Source organism: Mustela erminea, chromosome 13, assembly GCF_009829155.1.
Source record: "Mustela erminea isolate mMusErm1 chromosome 13, mMusErm1.Pri, whole genome shotgun sequence".
Lineage (NCBI taxonomy): Eukaryota > Metazoa > Chordata > Mammalia > Carnivora > Mustelidae > Mustela > Mustela erminea.
The window spans coordinates 24,518,794-24,542,045 of NC_045626.1; the positions used below are offsets into that span (position 1 = coordinate 24,518,794).

General features: G+C 42.9%; 1 protein-coding gene across 3 annotated transcripts; it reads left to right on the forward strand.

Annotated features, from left to right (window-relative positions):
* Window positions 1–71: 71 nt before the first annotated feature.
* Window positions 72–6,275, forward strand: C13H18orf32 (chromosome 13 C18orf32 homolog). 3 transcript variants are annotated; one of them, XM_032310432.1, is made up of 4 exons: window positions 835–956; window positions 1,490–1,537; window positions 4,162–4,352; window positions 5,575–6,275. In XM_032310432.1, the coding sequence occupies exons 3-4, from the start codon at window positions 4,188–4,190 to the stop codon at window positions 5,638–5,640; spliced, it is 231 nt and encodes a 76-aa protein (XP_032166323.1). In that variant the 5' UTR covers window positions 835–956; window positions 1,490–1,537; window positions 4,162–4,187; the 3' UTR covers window positions 5,641–6,275. The 3 variants fall into 3 exon arrangements, with proteins under 3 accessions (XP_032166321.1, XP_032166323.1, XP_032166322.1); XM_032310431.1 differs by lacking the exon at window positions 1,490–1,537 and having other exon boundaries at window positions 843–956; XM_032310430.1 differs by lacking the exons at window positions 4,162–4,352; window positions 5,575–6,275 and having other exon boundaries at window positions 72–956.
* The last annotated feature ends 16,977 nt before the right edge of the window (window positions 6,276–23,252 follow it).

A 23,252-nucleotide genomic window follows, 5' to 3' on the forward strand; every position in this document is an offset into this window, starting at 1 on the left:
TTTATTATTAAATGTATTTCAAGTATCCTCACAAAATGGATCAAATGAGTTTTCCTCTGATTAGAATTAGAAACATTCTTCTGTTTGTCCTGTGCCATTAATTGTTAACAAACATGCTGTTTTGAATTTCTTGGTGCTTTGCATAATGGAATTTGAGCCTGGGCCTATTTCTGAGTTTTATTCCAGCCACTTTGAACACACCGTACAGTTAATCCAATTACGGTTCACTAGCTTTTATTAGATTCAATTATGCATCCATTGCCAGGTAAATTTTTCAACATTCTTCATTATCCAAAAAAGGAACCGCGGCTGTAGTCTGCCGTCACTCCTCACCAGAACCTGTCCAGTCCCGAGCAACCCGTGTGTAGACGTCTGTGTGTTTGCCTATCCTGGCCATTTCGTGCAAACAGCCCTCTCACTGACTTGAACTGCATGACGTTCTCATTTCTCGTGGGTCCACCCCCAGAGCGAAGTGCAGGACAAATGCGAGAAACTGCCAACGCTTTCCTACCAACTGTGAGGGTTCCAGTTTCTCCCGTTGGCTTCCCGCTGTCCTAGTCGGTGTAAAGAGGTAGAACCTTCACAGCGCTTTAAAGAACTTCGACCTAGTGAAGAGCCACGACTGCTCTGGTGGCCGCCTAGCCCTCACGTGCAAGTGCGGTGACTTCCCCGATGGCGAACCACTTCAACTTTAGTCACGGTCTCGGATTTTGCTCGAGTATTCGGGGCAGAGAAGCCCCGCTCTTCCTCGCCTTCCGCAGGGCTGGAGCGCCTGGTGGCTGCGCCGGAAGCCAGGCCGCGCCTCCGCTTGTGCGTCACCGTTACGTCTTGGGCGCCCTGCGGCTTACGCAGGCGCGCCTTTGTCCGGGCCCCTTTTGCAGCGCCCATTGGCTCCGCGGCAGCACGTCCCTCCCCACGGAAGTGCGGTCATCTCCACTCGGACCCGGTGGTCGCAGGTGAGTGGGGTCGGCTGGGCCCGGACTGGCGCTTGGCGGTCGGGCGGAGGTGGGAGATGGCCCTGGTGCTGTGGAGCCGCTTCGCAGCCTCCAGCCCGGGCGGCGCTGAGCGAGCCCCACGGGCTCGCAGTTGGCCTGCTCTGCGCTCCGCGCGGCCTGCCGGCGCTCTTCGCTCTACCCTGCTTGGCCCTCCAGACGCGCGCCCCTGCCTGCTCTTTCCACCGCCCCCCACCCGCCTGCTGGCCTGCGTCCCGCCTCTGTCTTTCTGTGCGTTTATTCTCGGCGTGTATTGTCGGCTTCACTTCGCTCCCCTGTCATCGTCACCAGCATTCGCTCTTCCTCTCTCCTGTCTTTTCAGGCCTTGTCTTGGACTCCCCCTTCCCCGTAAAATGATGTGCTAAACTGGGTTACTTGGAGGGAGGTGGCGTTCCCCCGTGGTACCTGCCCGATTTCTCATAGAGCCTCACGCTTTTCCTCTGTATTCCATTGTCTGGGTCGAAGCCGAATGAAAGAAAATCTCTCTCTTCCAACAGTTTAAATCCATTTTGCTCGCTTTGTTGTACTATCTGAGAATTAGCTTGGTAAGAGCAAATAAAATATTTTATCAATGTATCCTAGCCACCTTCTAAACCTTTGTAAGCTATGTTTTCCACATGTGTGAAGTAAAATCTCACCCTAAGGAGTCATGTAAGGATTAAGGGAGAGAGGAAATACAGTAGTTTCATCATGAAGAGAGCTAACAATGTTTATAAAAGCCATGATTATGACATAAGTGATTGGTAGCACTTGTTCTTGAGAATTTAAAACACTGTAAAATAGGTAAAAATGAATCTGTGGTGGACTTCCAGTCATTAACTTAACCTAGCCCTCGGAACACTATCAGTTGCGTGGAAGGATTTATGTTGGGTTGTGAAGGCTTGATAGGAGGGGAATAACTTAATCACTGTATTTTTGCTAGGGAAAAAGGCAAGAGCATTGAGCTAGGAAACTAGAATTGGGAATTCTGGTCTCAGCCAACTCGGCTTACTATTTAGCTCTGTGTGAACTTTGGACAGGTTGCAACGTGTGCGTGTGTGTGTGTGTGTGTGTGTGTGGTAACCACCTTTACATAGCATTTAATACACGCACACACTCTTCTGAGCTTTATATTCATTAACGACATATCTAATCCACATTTACATCCCTGGGAGATAAGGCTATTGTCTTCATTTTCCACAGGAGGGCATCAAGGCAGACTCATTAAATAAATTGCCCAAGAACACCATCTCAAAAGTGGTGAAAGCAGGCTTCAGATCTGGGCATCAGCAGCCAGTCCGCCCTGATTATTAGGCTTTTGTGCCTGTAAGCGTGCGAGATCTAAACCAGATCACCTCTTCGTCTCTCCAGGTCAAATTCTAAATGTCTATGACAAAAATAATGATTCCTTGAAAAATGCTAAAAAAGACTCATTGCTCATTTTGACTGATTTCAATTAGAAAATATGCTCTTTAAAATTTTGAAACAATATTTTGGTAAATTCTTAAATCGTTACTTTAGTTTGACCAGGGGACTGTTTTAAAGAATCCAGCTATGAATCCTTTATAAAACAGCTGATCAATCCTTAATAAACATTTATGTTTACTTGTTTATAACTCTTATAATTCGTTTCAAAGTGACATTACTTTGGATTATCTGTACCACTGCTCACTTGTGTTGTGAATATTTAAATTGCTTTAGTGGAGTCATGGTGCTGACTCCTTTGCCAGCAAGCTACTAAATTTATAATATTTTGAAAATTAACATCCTGAATTATTAGCTTTATGCAGTGTTCTGAAACTTTTTAATTTTTCAGGCCTACACTAAGGGATTAAAAATTCCTGTAAATTTAAGAGGTCTTTAGTTCAATAGTACATTATGGAAGTAGTATTGGTTCTTTTTCAAGAAATTGCTGATTTGAAGAAATTCCAAGATAATTTCTAATCTTCAAGGAAATTAGAGGTGTTAACTTTTTTTAAAAAGATTTTGTTTGAGGGATGCCTGGGTGGCTCAGTTGGTTAAGCATCTGCCTTGGACTTTGGTCGTGATCCTGGGGTCTTGGGATTGAGTCCTGCCTTGGGCTCCTTGCTCAGCAGGGATCCTGCTTCTCTCTCTGCCTGTTCTGCCTGCAGCTCTCCATGCTTTTGCTCTCTCTATAACAAATAAATAAATGAAATCTTTAAAAATATATATATATATTTGAAAGAGAGCCCCTACGCATGCATGGGGGGAGGGGCAAAGGGAGAGAGTCTCAAGCAGACTCCCTGCTGAGCGCAGATTTCCCAGCTCAGGAGCTTGATCTCCTGACCTGAGCTGAAACCAGGAGTCAGACCCCTAATTGACTGAGCCCCCCCAGACCCCCCTAGAGGTGTTCATTTTTTGAAATGGACAATGTACTTAGAACAATACTAACACCAAATAAAATATTTTTATTACTCAGTTTACCTTAATTGTTATTAAACCAAAAAAAGCAGATACATCAAAGGAGATTTGTTGTCTGGGAAAGTCCGGCTGGTTTGCAGCCTACAGGTCTTTCAAAGTGGTATCTTTTTTTTTTTTAAATCAGCAGTAGAACTCCAGTGCTGTTTCTTTCTTTCTTTCTAAGATTTTATTGATTTATGTGAGAGAGACACAGCGAGAAAGGGAACACAAGCAGGGGGAGTAGGAGAGGGAGAAGCAGGCTTCCCACAGAGCATGTGGGGCTCTATCCGACCTGAATGGAAGGCAGACACTTAACACCTGAGCCCCCCAGGCAACCACCAAAGTGATTTAATGAATTTCTTATTACAGGATTTGCCCTTAGCCTTGGAGGTTTAGCTAATAAATACTGTCAAGTCTCTGAAGATGGTGAGGCTGAGTTTTGAGAATTACAGGAGTTGATAAAGGCAAAGGGCCAAACTGGCCAGTACCCAGCAGAAGTTAATATCTTAGCTTTATCCTTAAATTTATGGTTGGGAAGCAGTGATTGGAGAGGTTTGGAGGCAGGCACCTCACTGTTATTTTCATGTCTACCACCTCTTATTCCTTTATAGAGAGCAGCGCTTTTATTTAATAGACTTGTGCATTTAGCCAATAAATAATTTAGATTTTCCCTTTAATGTAGAAATAGTCCTTTCAAGAATCTTCATCTAGGTAAATGTGTTTAGTTGTTGTTCTGTGATGACCTGATTTGCTTTCTCTCGCACGTCAGCCGCTCAGGAGCTCCAGCCTGGGAGGATGGTGTGCATTCCTTGTATCGTCATTCCGATTCTGCTCTGGATCTACAAAAAATTCCTGGAGCCCTACATATACCCGCTCATTTCCCCCTTTGTTAGTCGTATGTGGCCTAAGAAAGCTCTTCGAGAATCCCACGATAAAAACAAAGGCAAAGTAGACTGTAAGGTAAGAACATTAAAATACCTTGACTCAGGGCAGGTGGGGAGGCTGGTACAGTCAGGGGAAATTACTTGCCTTGGAAAAGTCATGTTTTTGGAACCAGAAACTTCATTAATGTGTTTTAATTTCTTTTTTTCTCTACTTTTGTTGTTGTTGTTAAAGATTTTATTTATTTAGAGAGAGCGTATGAGCCGGGGATGGGGTCGGGGCAGAGGGAGAGATAGAGAAAGAATTCTAAGCAGTCTCCATGCTCAGCATTGAGCCCTTTGTGGGGCTCACTCCTATGACGCTAAGACCATGATCTGAGCCTAAATCAAGAGTTAAACCAACTGAGCTACCCAGGCGTTTTGGCTTTTTTTTTTTTTTTTTTTTAAGATTTTATTTATATATTAGAGAGAGAACATAAGCAGGGGGAGCTGCAGGTAGAGGGAGGAGGAGAACCAGGCTTCCCACTGAGCAGGGAGCCTGATGAGGGACTCCATCCCAGGACCCCGGGATCATGACCTGAGCCAAAGGCAGACACTCAACCAACTGAGTCACCCAGGTGCCCCAATTTCTTTTTTTAAAATAAAGGATTTAGGGTGTTTTTTAAGTAACATTTGGTTTAAACTAAGGTTTTAAACTACACTTCTGATTAGTGTGTTTGTTCCTTGTCTTATAGCCAAGATAATTACCAATATTTCTTGGCTGGGAAGAATAATAGCTAATGGACGAGAAGAGATAATACTAAAATATGCCAGTTTCACTGATTGATAACTTTGGTAAGAGATTTAGTTGGAGGGATCATAGAGATTTTTAAAAAAACAAAATGGGATGCCTGCATGGCTCAGTCAGTTAAGCATCTGCCTTCGGTCAGGTCATGATCCCAGGGTCCTAGGATTGGGTTCCTTGTTGGGCTCCCTGCTCAGCTAGGAGCCTGTTTCTCCCTCTCCCTCTCCCTCTGCCCCTCCCCTAGCTTGTACGCTCTATCATATAAATAAATAAAATCTTTTTAAAAATAAAAAAACAAAATGAAGTTATTTTTTAAAATGAATATTTGGACAACTATTTTTAGCATTGGTTCTTGTTAAGTTCTACTTCACCTGTGTTTTGTACTAATTTAGCCTTCCTGCACATTTCTAGAAGCAGAGTTTTTTTCATTCTGAAATTTGTTGTTGGTTTTTAAAGAGACGATTTCTTATAATGAGTTGTAATAATATCTAAAATGTTCTTTTTTTTTTAATTTTAGGGTGCAGACATAAATGGATTACCAACAAAAGGTCCCGCGGAAATCTCTGATAAAAAGAAAGACTAAAGTGATTGTTCCAAAGGATCTCATTGTTTTAAAAATGGACCTGATAATATGAAGCACCTTGCTTGCAATTGTCTCTGACCTTTTTCTCTCTGAGACCAGAATTTGGAATAGATAGCTTAGATACTCACCTGATACTAATCAGGAAATACAGGATATTTATATTTTAAAAGTGTTTAGTTATATTTAATGATCTCATTCCTGAGTTCCTGTTTCATTAAAGTAGCTTCCGTTTCTATTATCGCAGTTATGAATAAGTAGAAGGTTTGTGCCAGTAGACACTGCTACTGAACTAGTACTCAAAAATCCTTTTGGTTCAGGCTCTTCGAATTTGAGCGGAGTACAATGTTACTGTGAAACAGTGCAGTGAGACTGTGTGGTGAAAGGAGGGGGTTTGGGGAGATGATGAAGACTTCAAATATAAAAATATAATTACTGTCCAGTGGAACGGAGCAGCCTACTTCTGATAGTAATTCCTGCTTATGGCTCTGAGGAAAATAGAAAAGACGGGGAAATCGGGAAAACGCCTTTGAAAAATGGAATACCTTTTACAAAAATATCTAATGTACATTATAAAATTCGAATCCTTGTTGCATTCCTTCTGTTCTTACAAAGTATATTAAATATTCAGTTTAGTTTGTGGTTCTTTTTTCCTTTGCAGTTTAAATATTTAAAACGGACATCTGTTGCCCTATCAAAAAGCACAAATACACGGTGATAGCATCTGCATAGTCCTACAACAACAATCTTTTCTTTTTTTAGTTTTAAAGATTTTATTTATTTGACAGAGATCACAGGTAGGCAGAGGCAGGCAGAGAGAGGAGGAAGCAGGCTCCCTGCTGAGCAGAGAGCCCGATGTGGGAGGGAGGGGCGAAGGCAGAGGCTTTAACCGACTGAGCCACTTAGGTGCCCCAGTCTTGTCTTTTTTTTAAAGCGTACATTGTATCCATTGTTTCACATAACAAGAGACTCCAGAATTCAATGTTTTTTAATGCAGGACTGGGTAGTTCTTTGCTACTTTGGGTCTCCATATGGTCTTTCATCCCTGTCCCCCTTCACATAAGTGTGGGGATGTATAAATACTCAGAGATGATGAGCCTTATCTTTGTATTGTATGTATTTCTTCTCTGTGGGGTGAGAAGCCCTCAGTCCTAACTGAGGCTCTGTTAAGCTGTGTGTATGGTTAAGTCATTGATCCATCCTTGATTTCATTGATACAAATGATTTCATTTGGATCCAAATGAAATTTGATTTCATTTGGATACAAATCAGTAGCTTCTAGTTTTTCTGCTCCAACCCACCTAAAGGATAAATCCCCTTTAGCAACTATATTCAGTTCATAAGATTGTGGTGGGGGTTTTTTGCAGAGGGTAGCCCCTGATTATGTTTTTTTTAAGGTATTAAAAGCTATATTATAAAAAAAGGAAATTTGGGGGCACTTGGCTGGCTCAGTCAGCGGAGCTCGCAACTCTTGATCTCGGTGTTGTGGGTCCAAGCCCCACGTTGGGTGTAGAGATTACTTAAATTCTTGGGAAAAAAAAAAGTTCATAGTAAAAGAATGCAAGGACAAGTTAAATGAACAGTTCATGTTCTTTCTCTACCCTTATTCTAGCTCCAAAGATGTAACCACTGGAAGGTATCTGTGTACCTTCTACCAACTTATTATTTTTTTTTTTTTTTTTAAGTAGGCTCCACACTGGGTGTGGTGCCCAGTGCAGGGCTTGAACTCATGACCCTGAGATCAAGACCTGAGCTGAAATCACAAGTCACATGCTTGACTGACTGAGCCACTCAGATGCCCCTCTAGCAGCTTTCTTAATTTGTTTTTATTAAATATATCATTTCTTTAAAAGTCATCATATTTTAAGTCTTACTATGTCATACTTCCTTAGTCCCCAAAGGCATTACTCATTTAGCTGTTGCTGTGTCTTGTTTATCTCCATATTTCTAAATAATAGGTAAAAATATACTGCTATTTCTGGAGTTGTCAGCTCTTACTTTCTGCCATGGTTCTGATACTGTGGTCTTACACTGTAAGTCCCTCTGCTTCTACACCTCCTTCTAATATGTTTTTGTAAATTTGGGTTGTCATTAATTAGTATATCATGAGTGCACCAGCTGCCTTCCATTTGCCCCTCCAAATCTGCTGCCTTTACCCTACTTTGATGCCCAAGAACTATATGAACTACACCAACAGACTCTAGACTCTGTTGAGTTTTCCCAGTGGGGCTCTATAAGGGAGGAAGGGAAGTAAAGTGGAAGGTCAAGTTATTACTCCGTCTGCTGCCTCTCTCCTGGTTCTCTTCTCGGTAATTGTGTTCCTCAGCCAAAAGTCCTGCACCTCAAGTTGGCCAACTGCGTGTGACTTCGTTTGCCACTAACCTCTCCCTCTGTCCTTTTGGGCCTGAGGTGATCACATCTCTTACTGCTGGTTCTGGGTTACTGTGTTATCTCAAGGGTGCCATCCACTTTCTGGGACGCTGACTTACCCGATTAGCATCAGGAACTCCTCACTGTAGAGTATGTGCGTGGACTAGTCTCCGCTTACCGTCAGCTTCTACGGTTTCCGTTACCTGCTGTCAGCCACGATCTGGAAGCAGGTAATCCTCCAGGTGTATGGTCAGGTCAACAGTAGCCTAACAGCTATAGCACAATGCCGACTCCTTCACCTAATTTCACCTCATGTAGGCATTTTATCCTCATGTCATCAAAAGAAGAAAGATAGGTACAGTGAAGTAAGATATTTTGAGAGTGATCGCATTCACAGCTTGTTACAGTAGGTGATGATTGTTCTGTTAATCTCTTACTGGAATTTATTTTAAGTTGTCTTAAAAATTTTGTTTATTAGAGCAAGAGCGGCGAGAGGGGCGGTAGGGGAAGCAGACTCCCCATTGAGCAGGGAACCTGATGCGGGTTTCCATCCCAGGACCCTAGGATCATGACTTGAGCCAAAGGCAGACGCTTAGCAACTTAGCCACCCAGGTGCCCCGCTGTATCTGGTTCATGAATTTAACTTTGTCGTAGGTACATACGTGTAGGGAAAAACAGTACGTCTAGGGTTCGGTGCTATCCATGGTTTCAGGAATCCACTGTGTGTCTTGGGATGAATCCCCCACACATAAAGGGGGACTACTGTAGTGTGAGTGTGTTTCACATACAAGCATTGCTTTCCGGGAGTTATTAATGACCTCTTTCCCCACACACATCCTCTCCTCACTTGTTGCGGAGGACTGGCATGCAGGGGTGGTTTTGGGGACTTTCCTTTACCTCTCTGTGCTGGATCTCTTGATTCCTGGATCCCACATCCTCTTTCTTCATTTGCACTCTCATTTTTTTCTGTAGCACACCAGTTTTCTAATTTAATAGTCTTGGAGGTTGAGTATGAATAATTTTGAAAATTTCCCTGGATCATGCTGGTTCCTGGAAGCCCACCTTCCTAAGAATTGCTGGTCTTCTGAGGCCTTTGCCCTTCTTAACAGTCATACCCAAGCACTGGTTCCCAGTCTCATGTTTTCCAAACTAGTAAAAAAAAAAGTTTTTTAAAGGGTTGAGCGGACTGATACTAATACACTGTTGACAACGTTATTTGGCCCAGTAAGAGTATTTTAAGAAGGTATAATAGATTATCACCATTATTTCATAAGACATTTTGACACCAAAAGAATGAAAATAGAATAAAGGAAAACAATAGCCCATTAGTTTGAATAAATATATGAAAAATTTTTGTGGAAAATTCACTGTTTTGTCCATAATTCTATGTCTTTTTTCTTTTTCTTTTTCTTTTTTTTCCTTAAGATTTTATTTGTTGGGCTCCTGGGTGGCTCAATCATTAAGCATCTGCCTTCAGCTCAGGTCTTCTGAGATCAAGCCCCACATCGGGCTCCCTGCTCAGCGGGAAGCCTGCTTGCTCTCTCCCAATCCCCCTGCTTATGTTCCCTCTCTCACTGTCTCTCTCAAATAAATAAATAAAATCTTTTTAAAAAATTTTTGAAGAGATTTTATTTATTTGAGAGAGTATGCTCACGAGCGGGGGAGGGCCAGAGGGAGAAGGACAAGAAGACTCCCCACTGAGTGCGGAGCCTGATGCAGGGCTCCATACAGGGCTCCAACCTAGGACCCCGATATCACAACCTGATCCAAAATCAGAAGATTAGCTGTCTGAGCCACCCAATTGCCCCTTTATTTTTCTTCTTTTTATAGTTGACTGGTAAAAACATCACCTACCCTTGCACGGGATTTGGTAGCCGCTGTTCTATACCATACAAGTGTTCTCTTGTCCCAAAATACCAGTCCCACCATCCGTCAGTCATGTTTCCAGGGTGCGTTTCTAGTAAAAGCTACTGTGTTAAACACAAACACCTGGCACTGTGCACGAGTATGTCACTTGTATGATCTTATCTGCTTCTTAGAAAACCTTGAAGTACAAAGAAATAGGAACATAGAGTTTGAATATGTTACATGGAGCGTCCAGGATTTCAAAACTATCCTCTTAGGTCTTAAAATATTGATCCTTTATGGAGCAGACACAGCTCCTAAGACCTGCAAGATCTCAGTGAGAGTAACTGAGCAGAAATGGAGAGGGCAGTGTGCGCCGGGCAGTGTTCGTGGACCTGTTTTCAAGTTTCAGTTTTGCTCTCCTTGCACCAGCTTGACTGACTGACCCAGTTTTCAGTGGCTTATTTTTGCCTTAGCTCATTTTAACAGCACTTCCGGTCTCTCTGTGAGACAGGCTCATTTTCCCAGCTAATTCTTCAAGGCTCACCTGAAAGACTCAGTTTTTGTCCCATTTTCTTCACTACTAAGCTGCCTTCCTCAGAAACAGAGGTGAGTCAGCATTTCCTCAAAGCGACTACCCCTGACCAGTTGGTCAACTTGACAGACTGACAGGATAGAAAAGTACTTTTTTAACCACTGATCTTAAGCCTTCTGAACTCTCTACAGCTAAATGTCCTGAGTGCATTCATAATCAAAAGGAAAGAAGGTCCCTCATAGTTTCCTCCCCAGGGAGCTACTGGCTTCCATTCTCAAAGCCTTATTCATTGGCATAGTGACAGCTTCTTAAGACAGAAGACTTTGGGTAAACCTAAATGAAGCAAGAGGTTAAAATTAAGTAGGTAAGAAACTGTAGGGAAATGGAAGGGCCAATGTGTGGTAGAGTAGACACAAAATACACTAAATACTCCAAATGCTGAGCTTGTAAGGATTTCTGACTACCTCTAGACCAATGCTCTCATTTCTACTATGGTTAAGGGAGGTAGCCAAGATTCTGGAACAGGGCAAGAGTGGGGTCTCCTGTAGGATTGCTATGTACAGTTGTGCTGAACGTGCACTGCCCAACTTCAGAGGGTACCATTCACATGGACAACAATGTAAATGATGCCTTTAGACCTATGCATTGCACACCCACAGCTACAGACAGAAGTCCTGCTCCTCACTTGTAATTCAGCAGGTGATGTTTCATACTTACTTGGTGTGTTCCTTTTCTATTGCCGCATAGCAGATTATCACAAAGTTAGTGGTTTAAAACAGCACAAATTCATCACCTCACCGTTTTTGTAGGTCAGAAATTGATGTTGTATGGCTGGATTCTCCGCTCAGGGTTTCACCAGGCTGAAAACAGGATGTTGGCCGGTCTGCAGTTCTCATCTGGGCTCCCAGGCTTGCTGGTTGTCAGCAGAATCCATTTTCTTGCTGTCATAGGACAGGTCCTGGTTAGCTAGGGATCACTGTTAGCTCCCAGAGGCTGCTTGTAGCTCTCGGCATGTGGCTCCCATAGACAGCCGACAACATGGGTGTTCGCTTTCTTCCAGGGCAGCTGGAGCATGTCCCTCTGACTTCTAATCTCCCTTGATTAAATTAGATCTGCCTAAATAATCTGTTTTAAGGTCAGCTAGTTTGGGACCTTAATTACCTCTGCAAAATCCCCTCAACATCTGTGCCTAGGTTAGTATTTGATCGGTGTTGGGAAGAAAGTGTGTGTCTATCAGAGGCCAGGTATCCAGGGGCACAATCTTAGAAGTCTGCCTACTACACTTGTCCCCTTTCCTGATTAATTATTCTAGTATTTCAATCACTTGGGAATCCATCTGGGCTCTGGATACCATCATCACCACGGATCAGAACATCCAGACTTCACTGGTTTTGTTTTTGTTTTTTTGTTTTTTTGTTTTTTGTTTTTTTAAGATTTTATTTACTTATAGGCAGAGAGGCAGGCAGAGAGAGAGGGGAAGCAGGCTCTCTGCTTAGCCCGATGCGGGGCTCGATCCCAGGACCCTGAGATCTTGAACTGAGCCGAAGGCAGAGGCTTTAACCCAGTGAGCCACCCAGGTGCCCCAGACTTCACTGGTTTTAAACTCTGAAGAGTTTACAGTCTTGAAATTTAAGGAGCTACTCAGCCTTTTCTGACCCCAAATTGGATGGCTAGAAATAATTTCAGGTAGAGGGGAAGAAGAAAGTAATTAAATAGTATATTTCATAGAAGAAGGGCCGTAAATATATAGAAACATATGTTTCAGCTGGGAAATGCAAATCAAAACTACAATGAGAAACCATCAAAATGCTGAAAATTAAAGATCGGGTGTTGGGAGGACGAACAGAAGAGGCTCCTACAAACTGCTTGTGGGAGTGTAAATTGGTACAACCACTCTAGGAAAGAATCTGGCATAATCTGGTAAAGCCGAACATGCATATACACTCTTTCCTAGAGTTTATATTCCTACAGTCTAGATTCCAGAGAAAACTGTATACCTGTGTATCAGTAGATATACAAGAATATTCTTAAAAAACACTGCTTATGTAACAGCCCAAACAAAACAAAACAACCCACAGAAAGTTCATCTAAAATAGGAAGAATAAATAAATTGGTGTGAAGGGACACCTGGGTGGCTCAGTGGGTTAAAGCCTCTGCCTTCGGCTCAGGTCATGATCCCAGAGTCCTGGGATTGAGTCCTGCATCGGGCTCTCTGCTCAGCAGGGAGCCTGCTTCCCCTCTCTCTCTGCCTGCTTGTGATCTCTGTCTGTCAAATAAATAAATAAAATATTTAAATAAATAAGTAAATAAATTGGTGTGAATAAGCCCCATTATCATGCTCTAAGTGGGGTTCCAAAAAATCCCATTGTGTAAACAGTGGGATAATATACTTTGAGATTAATGAAATTATGGGACAAGCTTGCTTAGTTTACCTGACCAGAGCCAATCAGCAATTGTTTGATATCCAAATTCACAAAATATGCATATTCTAGAATACTATGCAACCATGAAAAATACATGAACTCAGAAGTCATCTGTGTTGCTTAAAGTATGAATAGTGATTACTTCTGAGGGATATTAGTTGGAAAGGAGAACAAGTGAGTTTTCTAGTGCTCTGGAAATGTCCTAGATCTTTTTTTTTTTTTTTAAGATCTTGTTTTTAAGGGCACCTGGGTGGCTTCAGCTCAGGTCATAATCTCAGGGCCCTGGAATCGAGTCCAACATCGGGCTCTCTGCTTGGTGGGGAGCCTGCTTCCTCCTCTCTCTTTCTCTGCCTGTCTCTCTGCTTACTTGTGATCTCTTGCTGTCAAATAAATAAAATCTTAAAAAAAAAAAAAAAAGAGATCTTGTTCTTAAGTAATCTCTACATCCAATATGGGGCTCAAACATACAAGCCTGAGATCAAGAGCCCCATGTTCTCCAAACTGAGCCAGCCAGGTGCTGATTGGAAATTTTCTATATCTTGATGTGAGTGGTAGTTACACAGTATGTAGGTAGGTAAAGACTTAGATATAGCCTTAACATTTGACAGTTTACTAGAGGTAAGTCAATAACAAAAGTAAATTAATTTAGAAAGTGAATTCTTAGATGCTTGAGTCCACATGGGTAAATCCCAAAAAGACTTCTGAAAGAAAAAAGCAAGTCACAGAGGAATACATACTGAATGATTCTGTTTCTATATGGTTTAAAAACAGGCAAAATTAAGCAATATGTTATTTAGGGATACAAAGGTAGTAAACATTTCTGAGTCTAGAGAATTATTAGAGCAGTTAAGATGGTGGTTCCCTTTTGGGGGAGACATATGCTCAAGAAGCACGTGGGTGGCTCAGTGTGTTCAGTGTCTGCCTTCGGCTCAGGTCATGATTCCAGGATCCTGGGATCGGTCATGATCTCAGGGTCCTGGGATCGAGCCCCACATAGAGCCCCGAATTGATCTCTCAGCTCAGCAGGGAGCCTGCTTCCCCCTCTCTCTCTGTCTGCCTCTCAGCCTACTTGTGATCTCTGTCAAATAAATAAATAAAATCTTTAAAAAAAAAAAAAGGAGAAGCACAGAGGGGACTTTTGGGATATTGTCATTCTGCTTCTTAGCTGGGTTGTGGGTTTCACATTATTCTTAGACTTAAATTGTGTCTGTTATAGATTTCTTTTCATGTATAATATGTCTCACAATTTAAAAAAGAAACAGCAGCAGCATGGGTCACCTCTGCAAAACTCTTCACTTACTAATGCGTAGTTCCTAAATCTTTTTTTTTTTTTTTTTTAAGATTTTATTTATTAATTTGACAGAGAGAAATCACAAGTAGACGGAGAGGCAGCCAGAGAGAGAGAGAGATAGGGAAGCAGGCTCCCTGCCGAGCAGAGAGCACGATGCGGGACCCGATCCCAGGACCCTGAGATCATGACCTGAGCCGAAGGCAGCGGCTTAACCCACTGAGCCACCCAGGCGCCCCATCGTAGTTCCTAAATCTTAATGTAATGTTATTCTACAAATAATGCACTGATATAATCTTTAATGTTAAAAAGTTTTTTTTTAATGCAGATAGTATAAAAATTCCTCCTAATCACCCTCATCTTGTTTTTTTTTTTTTTTTAACTTTTATTTGCATTTATTTTATGCAGAATTTATTCCCTGGCCGTGTATTTTTGCTTCTTCAGTTTCTTCTGGGATAGCTTTTTTTTTTCTGTGCAGCCTCCTCTTCTGGCTTAGGAACAATGTGCTCTTTTTCAGTAAGGATCATCTCAGTGTGGCAGAGAAATTCCTGTCTGTGTTAATCTGACCATGAGCCCTGTACTTGCGTACAAGATGTACGTGGTGGCATCCTGGGGGCTTTGTCCTCCTGGATGTGTTCCATGACCAGAGAATCGACATCTAAACACTTGAGTTCAGCAGCATTCTCTGCACTTAGAAGCCTGTGCATTTTGCAGCACTCTCTTTGTGTCACCGACCCTGTGTCCAGCCCCACTGGGTGGCCTGGGCTCACCTGCCAACTCTGCCATTGGAGCAAGGGAAGGCACACATTGCCTCTGCAAAGTGCCAGCTTTCAGACACGTGGTGGCTTTTCTGATCTGCATACCTTTGACGGCCTGGGCCTGAGCGGTTCCCCAGCATGTTCTTAAAGTGAATGTGAGGATGTGATCCTCTCGATTTGCATGATTTGGTAGGGGCTCTGGGTCAAGTGAATAGCAAACCATTTTCCGGAGCACACCGCAGGATGCTTCCCGGAAAAGCCATCCTAGATGTTTTTCTGTAGTGACTTTTTTATTGTTGACTTTGAAAACAGACTTTAAGCAATCTCTAGGACAAGAAGTGAAATGAACGCAGGAACAATCTTTCAAAACCTACTCATCTGTTATTCTCAATGTTTATGTTTTAATTTTTACTGTGAGACTAGTACATGCTGAACCCCACGCACCTACAACAGTGTCTGACCCAGAATAATCAATATTTATGGAATGCATAATGAATGTTCTTTCCAAAAAATTGTGATTTCAAGATGTATGTATATTAGACAAAATAAAAAGCTCTTCCTTCCTCTTCTCCTTCGCATGCTTTTTTAATTCTGATGTTTGTGTCCAAGGAAAAAGCTTCTACATTTTGTGACTCCCTCACTTAGCTCTTCTTGGGAAATTTTATCTTTTGGTAGTCTTTTTTTTTTTTTTAAGATTTTATTTATTTATTTGACAGAGAGAGATCACAAGTAGGCAGAGAGGCAGGCAGAGAGAGAGGAGGAAGCAGGCTCCCTGCTGAGCAGAGAGTCGGATGTGGGACCCAGGACCCTGAGATCATGACCTGAGCTGAAGGCAGCAGCTTAACCCACTGAGCCACCCAGGCACCTCTGGTAGTCTTTTACTAGAGGAGAGCTGTGTGCCCTTCGGGGTCCATTGTCACCTGTTGGAGGCAGTGAACCCTTGATAGGCTGTGGCGATATTGTGATTTATAATTAATACATTTGTGGTCTTCACATTTCTGGCACACAGCTCCTAAAACTCTTGGAATTTCCTTCTGGAACAGAGCAACAATGGTGTCTTTTGATATGTTAATGATGCAATTTGACCCGCCCCTTGGGATGTGGGCTGCTTGCTGGGAGACCCTACCACAAGATTTACCCGCCCCGTTCCACTCCCCGGATCGCCAGGGAGAAGAGAGGGGCTGAAGGTGGAGTCAATTGCTAAAGACCAACGATTTAATCAATCCTGGCTAGTTAAAGAAACCTCCATAGAAACCCCAAAGTATGTGTTTGCAGAGCTTCTGGGTTGGTGGTGCGGGAGAGTGGCCCTCATGAGGACAGGGAAGTTCCTCACCCTTTCCCCAAGCCCAGTCCTAAGCATCTCTTCCATCTGGCTGTTCCTGTATCCTTTCTTAATAAATCAGCGATCCTTTCACTAGTAAGTAAAATGTTTCTGTGAATTCTCAGAGCCACTCAAACAAATTAAACCCAAGGAGGGGGTCATGGGATCATTCGCTTTATTGCCAGTTGGTTAGAAGCACAACCTGGGGTTGGGATTGGCATCTGAAGGGTGAGTGGGAGGGAGCCTTGTGGGTCTGAGCCCTTAATGTGTGAGATATGATGCTCTCTCAGGTAGAGAGAAACAGAAGGGAGCTGAATTACAGGAGATGCAGCAGTGTCAGAATTGCTTGGCGATGTGAGGAAACCTCTCACCCCTACTTTGGAAATCGGTACCAGATTACTTTCAGTAGCTGCATTTAAATGCCACAACCTCTGGGAAGCCTTCTTTTCTTGTCCTTGTGACCTGCAGTCTCCTTTCAGGGATTCTCCTTCAGGCTACCTTGTGCACCTGTGGACTATTTCACAGGATGGTGAGCTCCATGCATACAGACACTTCCTAGGGTACCTCGGGGAAACACTTTTTCTGGATGTTTTGGAACTAAATAGAAAAAAAAAAAAATAAGCACAACTACAAATCACCAAATGCTAAACGCGAAAATTAACTTGAATATCTCCCCCTGATATTTTAGTAGCACATGTAGGGCAGTTTAAGTGGCCTTGTCAAACAGCTAAGCCACCACTCTGACACCTGGTGACTGACCCAGTGGAGGCTTTGGAGGTTTGGGTATCTGTTCTCCTGTGGTCTTTCCTGCTCTTTCCTCCAGATACCCCATCCCCATCTCCGCACAATGGCAGGTTAGCACAGACTAGGTCCTAAGTCTAGGCTCGTGCTGCTGGCTTCTGGGAGATTCACTCTGCCTGGTAAGGCCAGCAGTCTCATTATTGTATAATTATATCTTTCTACAAAACGTCTTCTAGTGTGTGTTAAGACATCGTTTACCTGATTTGGTTCCTTGGCACCAATAAGTCAGGCCCTGTCATCTGAGATCAGCTGCATTTCTTCAAGTCTTCTTTGAATTGTTTGTACCCAGTTAGGGGTTAAATTATGTCACTCACCCACCCCCTAACACACACACAATTCTGTGTTGAAGTCCTAACTAGCTTTCTCTCTATCTCTCTTTCACACACACACACACACACACACACACACACACACACAATTTCTGTGTTGAAGTCTCCATCCAGTACCTCAGAGTGTGACCCTGACCCTATTTGCAAGTGGGTCATTACAGATGGGATTAGTTAGAATGAGGCCGTTAGGGTAGACTGGAATCCCATATGACGGGTATTCTTACAAAAAAGAAATTTGGACACAGAGACATATGCAGACAGAGAGACCACTATGAAAAGATGAAGGCAGAGATCGGGTGACCTTCTTCTACAAGTCACGGGACTCCAAAGATTGCCAGGAATCCACCAGATACCAGCTGGGAGGCACAGAACAGATCTCCCCTCGTGGTCTCTGGAAGAACCAACCTTGCCAACACCTTGATTTTGGACTTCCAGCCTCCAGAAGACAAGACAATAGATGTCTATTGTTTAAATCTCTCTGTTGGGGCGCCTGGGTGGCTCAGTGGGTTAAAGCCTCTGCCTTCTGCTCAGGTCATGGTCCCAGGGTACTTGGATAGAGCCCTGCATTGGGAAATCTCTGCTCAGCGGGGAGCCTGCTAAAACAAACAAACAAACAAAATAAATAAATCCCTCTGTTTGTGGTACTTTGTCAGAGCAGCCCTGACTAACACACCCAGGCGTGAGGTCTGTTGCCATTGGAACAGGACGTTGCTGTGGATCTTCAGGTACTAGTGGTGTTGCCCAAAAGATCTCTGAGGTGGCCTTTTCCAGTGAAGAAGCGTGGGCTCTGTAGCCAGACAGCCTGGGTTTGGGTTTGAATCGCCACTTGCCAGTTTTGTGATGTCGGCAAGTCTATTTGGCTTTGGACTGTAAAATGGGGATGATAATGTGCCTATTCTGGAGGGTTGTGATGATCAGGGAGTTAATACACCTGCAACTTTAGACCCATAACTGGCGCGAGTAGCTGTTTTCCAGACGAATCCCTTAACTAATATTAGTTTGTGACTCATCCTGATTTGTCCCCAGCAAAAAGGAGCCCGTGACAACTGCATGGTGTACCTTGTCCTCAAGCCTTGTTCCTCCAGCAGTGCAGCAGAGGACAGCTCCTCTCGGGGACCAGCTGTGGGGAGCTGTGGTGGTCTGGCTGACCGGAGCCCTTCTCCCCAGGCCCAGCCTCAGCGCGCAGGAGAAGGGAAGATGAACAGGGACTCTGAGGCACAGATGTGTCGCTGAGCTATGGGAGGGGTTGGAGGGACTGGAGAGGTAATTGTGTAGCCTCTCACTCGGCCAAGCGACAGCCCGGAACCGTGGAGTCACTGTGGCCTTTTGAGCCACCCGCGCAGCCCGTTGCGGTGTCTGACTGCCTGCTAACAGGTGGCATTATTGGGTCTTCGGGAAGGCTTTAGATGATGTTCCATTCCGTCATCAGCTGACCGGCTGTGTGTCCTTGTCCGAATTCTCGCCCGGCCCTGGCACTCAGCTCTTCCTCTCTCCAGGGAAGAGACCTGATTAATTGCCAATGTTCCTTCCCAGTTGTAATTTCATTTCTTTTCCTTCTTTCTTTCTTTCTTTCTTTTTTTTTTTTTTTTTTTTAAGATTTTATTTATTTATTCAAGAGAGAACTAGGAAAAGCACAAGCAGGTAGGGGGAGGGGAAGAGAGAGGGAGAAGTCGATTTCCTGTTGAGCAGGGGCTCGGTTCCAGGTTCCTAGGGTCATGACTTGAGCCAAACGCAGATGGTTAACCAACGGAGCCATCCAGGCACCCTCCCCCCCAACCCACCCAGCCTCTTGTAATTCTGACTACCCGTTCAACCAGATTCAGCTTGAGCACATGTAGGGATTGGAATCTCATGTTTCTTCCACGTACATCAGCTGACCTCCACTTAACAAACTGTTGTGAGGTGCTTTCCAAGTCAGTAAGTACAGTTTATACACCAACCCTTCTCTCGCAGGGTTGTTTGGAGATTTAAATAAAGGAACAGTGCACAACTCGTAACAAGCAGCCATAGTGTGAATGGCTATTTGTTAGTACCGATATCCTTGTCAGTAAGTTTTTCTGTGGAACTGAAACCTGTATCCAATGCTTCAACCCTTTGGTCCCAGTTTGGTTCTCGGGGGCAACATGAAAGAAGTCTGGTCATGCCTCCTGAGAGCAGTTACTTATCTCAAGTCTTAGTCTAGTTGTTCATGCTCAGTGCCGGCCGCCATTTTGTATCTGCCATGACTTCCAGGCGTCTCACCAACCTGACGGCCCTGCCCAGATGATCTAGTTCTGGTTAATCTCGATCCCTCTTCGGAGGAAAGCCCAGGGACTGGCAATGACAATATGTGAGTTGATTACTATTTGGACTATGCAAATGAAATAACTTTTTTTTTTTAAGATTTTATTTATTTGAGAGAGAGAGCATGAGGTCAGAGGTCAGTGGGAGAAGCAGACTCCCTGCCAAGCAGGGAGCCTGATGTGGGACTCGATCCGGGGACTCCAGGATCATGACCTGAGCCAAATGCCGTCTCTTAACCAACTGAGCCACCCAGGTGACCAAAATAACATTTATTTTAAAAAGGCATGTAGGGCGCCTGGGTGGCTCAGTTGTTTAAGTGTTCAACTCGATTTCAGCTCAGGGTCCTGAGATCAAGTCCCATGTCAGGCTCTGTGCTCAGCCTAGAATCTGCTACTGATTCTCTCTCTCCTTCTCCTTCTACCCCTCCCCCCACACACTCACTCTCTCTCTTTCTCTTAAATAAACAAACAAACAAATAAATAAATAAAATTTTTTTTAAAAAAAGGCATGCTACATGCATTACTTAATTCTCATAACAACTGTACAGAGAGAAGAAAACTAGGCTCAGAGGAGTCAAGGAGCTGTTATGGACTACGTGCTTGTGTTCCCCGAAAAGACATATAAACTAAACCCACATGGGGTGACATTAGGAGGTGGGGCCTTTTGGAGGTAGTTAGGTTTAGATCAGGTCATAAAGGTGGAACCTCTATGATGAGATCAGTGTTTTTATTTTTTTGAGGTCAGTGTTCCTTTTAGAAGAAACTGGAGCTCTCTTTCTCTACCATGTGAGGATATAATAAAAAGATACTATTTGCAAACCCAGGAAAAGGCTGTCACCAGACACTGGATCTGCCTGCGCCTTGAGCTTGGACTTCCCACCTCCAGAACTGTGAGAACTATGTCTGTTGTTTAAACCATCCACTCTACAGTATTCTGTTAGAGCAGCCTGAACTGGCCATGATGGTTAGCTTTCCGAACCATTCAGCTCATAAATTATGGAACCAGGACTTAAATACAGAACTGACTCCATAGTCTGCTCTCAGGGCATTGAAAATCTGAGCACTGTTCTTGGAATAGGTTTGAAACAATAATCTGTAAGTAGTCTTGATCTTGCTTGTGCGGGGGCCTTCTGTTAGGCATGGGTCCTTTTTGGCCCTTTAGGTTCTAAAAAAGGGAGCCAGTCTCTAGTAAAAGGTTTACTCAGTGTCCATAACCAAGACCATTTGATGATTTGGGGAGCTATTATATTCCTAAAGGGCCATGGTGGCATTTAGCACTTCTGGAATAACTTGTTGATTTATTTATGGAAGCTCTAGGGGATATAATCTGTTTCCTGGTCTTTTTCAGCTTCTAGAAGCCACTGCATATGTTCCCAGGGTCTTGCCATCTTCAAAGTCAGCAATGTCTCGTCCTCACACTACATCACTTCATCTTCTTACAGAGCCATATTTATTTATTTTAAAGATGTATTTATTTATTTTAGAGAGAGTGAGAGTGCATGAGCAGGAATGGGGGAGGGACAGAGGGAGAGAGAGAATCTCAAGCAGACTCCTTGTTGAGGGCAGAGACTTGTACATCTGCAGAGCCATATATAGGACTCTCTTGACTTCCTCTTACTTTTCACTTTTGTGATTACATTAGGCCCGCCCTGATAACGTTAGATAGTCTCCCTATTTGAAAGTCATCTGATTAGTAAACTACTGTTATCTTAACCCTTTGCTATGTAACCAAACAAACTCATAGGTTTTGGGGATTAAGATGTGGATGTCTTCAGGGAGACCATTATTCTGCCTACCACATGCAATAATTTTATATTTACAGAAGAGTTGCAAAGCACAGAGTTCCTCTATATCCTTCACCCAGTTTCTTTTAATGTTAGTATCTTGCATAATAACAGTAACACATTTGTCAAAATTAGGAAATTAACATTGGTACAACACCCTTAACTAAACTCCAGACTTCATTTGGATTTCATAAGTTTTCCCACTATTGCCTTTTTTGGGTTCTAGGATCCAACCAGGACACCCAGTTGCATTTAGTAGGTTTTCATGACTTTCCTGCTAGTGTTTCTGCACTAACCTGACACTGATGTAATCAAGTTGGTCAAAGTTATCAATGACAGTGGTTCTGGCAGTGTTGAGAGATGGTGACAAAAGATAATACTTAGCACATTACATGTACAATAAAAGGTTTGTGAAAGATTGCTACCCAACTCATGGTTCATACATTGGGAAAACCATTCCTCATTTAACACTCTGATTTATGATGATTGCCTAGCAGTATTATAACATTTACCAAGGAACACTGGTAAGACCCTTTTTATTTCAAGCTATCCAAAAAATATTAAAAAGAGGGGACATTAAATTTTAATAACAAGTTTGCCTCAAAGTAGGATAAGTTGCTTCTTGGTCTATAAAGCTAGTTCTGAAGAGAGGTTCACATTTATTTCTAGATCATTTTGGGGTAGCTAGAGGGTGTAATTCTTGGTACAGGCAAAAATATTAAGTACTTTGAGTTTGGTTTGGGGGCCTCTCTTTTTGCTAAAATTTAAAAATAAAAATTATAAAACTATAGATGTAACACATATTCATTGCAGGAAAAATAGGAAACAGGGAAAAACGGAATTTAATTACACGAGATCTCATTCCTCAAAGTTTATAATTGTTAATATTCTTTTAGCCTTCTCCCCCACTGTGTGTGTATATACATATACAGTAAACATAAACATAATTCATTTATGAAAATTGGATATTATACATATTGTTTCCGTTGGGTATATCATGAGCGTGTATCCTTAGTATCCTTTACAATGGCTACATAGTAGTGCCCTCCTCTTCTTAGCTAGGCTCTCAGGTACTTTGTGTTTTAGTGTGTTTTCCTGAAATAATCTGTAAACTCGGGGAATTTATTGGCAACAGATGACAGAAAAATACATAGAAGATCTGTATGGTACTTCTCAGAGTGCATTTGACACACTGATTGTAAAACAGAAGTAATAGTGATATCTATCTCGGTGTTATTTGGAGAAACAACAATGTACCGCACATAGAAAACAACATAATGGGACTTGTTAATTATTGTTACTGATTCGGCAATAGTCCTATATGAGAAGAATTATCATCATCTTGCATTTATTTAAGAAGAGGAAGCTGATGGGAAAAACTCAAGGACGTTTGTCAGTCTGGTAACAGTCTCATTTCACTTCGAATTTCATTTTTTGGGAACTGCACTGTATTGATACTCTTTCCTATGGGACCTGCCCTTTCTGTAAATGGTGCAGTTAGTTATAGATCTACTACCTGCCTTCATTAAAAATTATTTTCTGCAAGTCAGCTCTGGACACAAGGGTTTGCAAAGAATAAAGATAGAAATGAAAAATAATAATACCCCCAAGATAAATGATTTTCCTCTTTCCAACTCTTCAGAGCCCGACACGGGACTGCTGACTTTGGGATGGTTATCCGAGTTGGAAAAAACAGGGGCCTTAACAAAGCTAAGTCACACCACTAGTGTGGTGCTTGCGATCCAGCGATCTGTAAGAAGGATTAGCCGCTTCTCGAATTTGCCACGTGGCTTTGCCGTTGCCCTGGATGCGCTAAGAGGGTGGAGGAACGCCCAACGTCTGAAGGACTACATTTCCCAGAAGTCTGCGCGCCGCGCGC

Excerpts from the sequence above, each read along its gene's own strand:
- C13H18orf32 (XM_032310430.1), top strand. The coding sequence starts at position 673 with ATGGCGAACCACTTCAACTTTAGTCACGGTCTCGGATTTTGCTCGAGT. Across the intron at positions 957-1,489 it reads CTCGGACCCGGTGGTCGCAG|TTTAAATCCATTTTGCTCGC; the intron begins GTGAGTGGGGTC and ends CTCTTCCAACAG.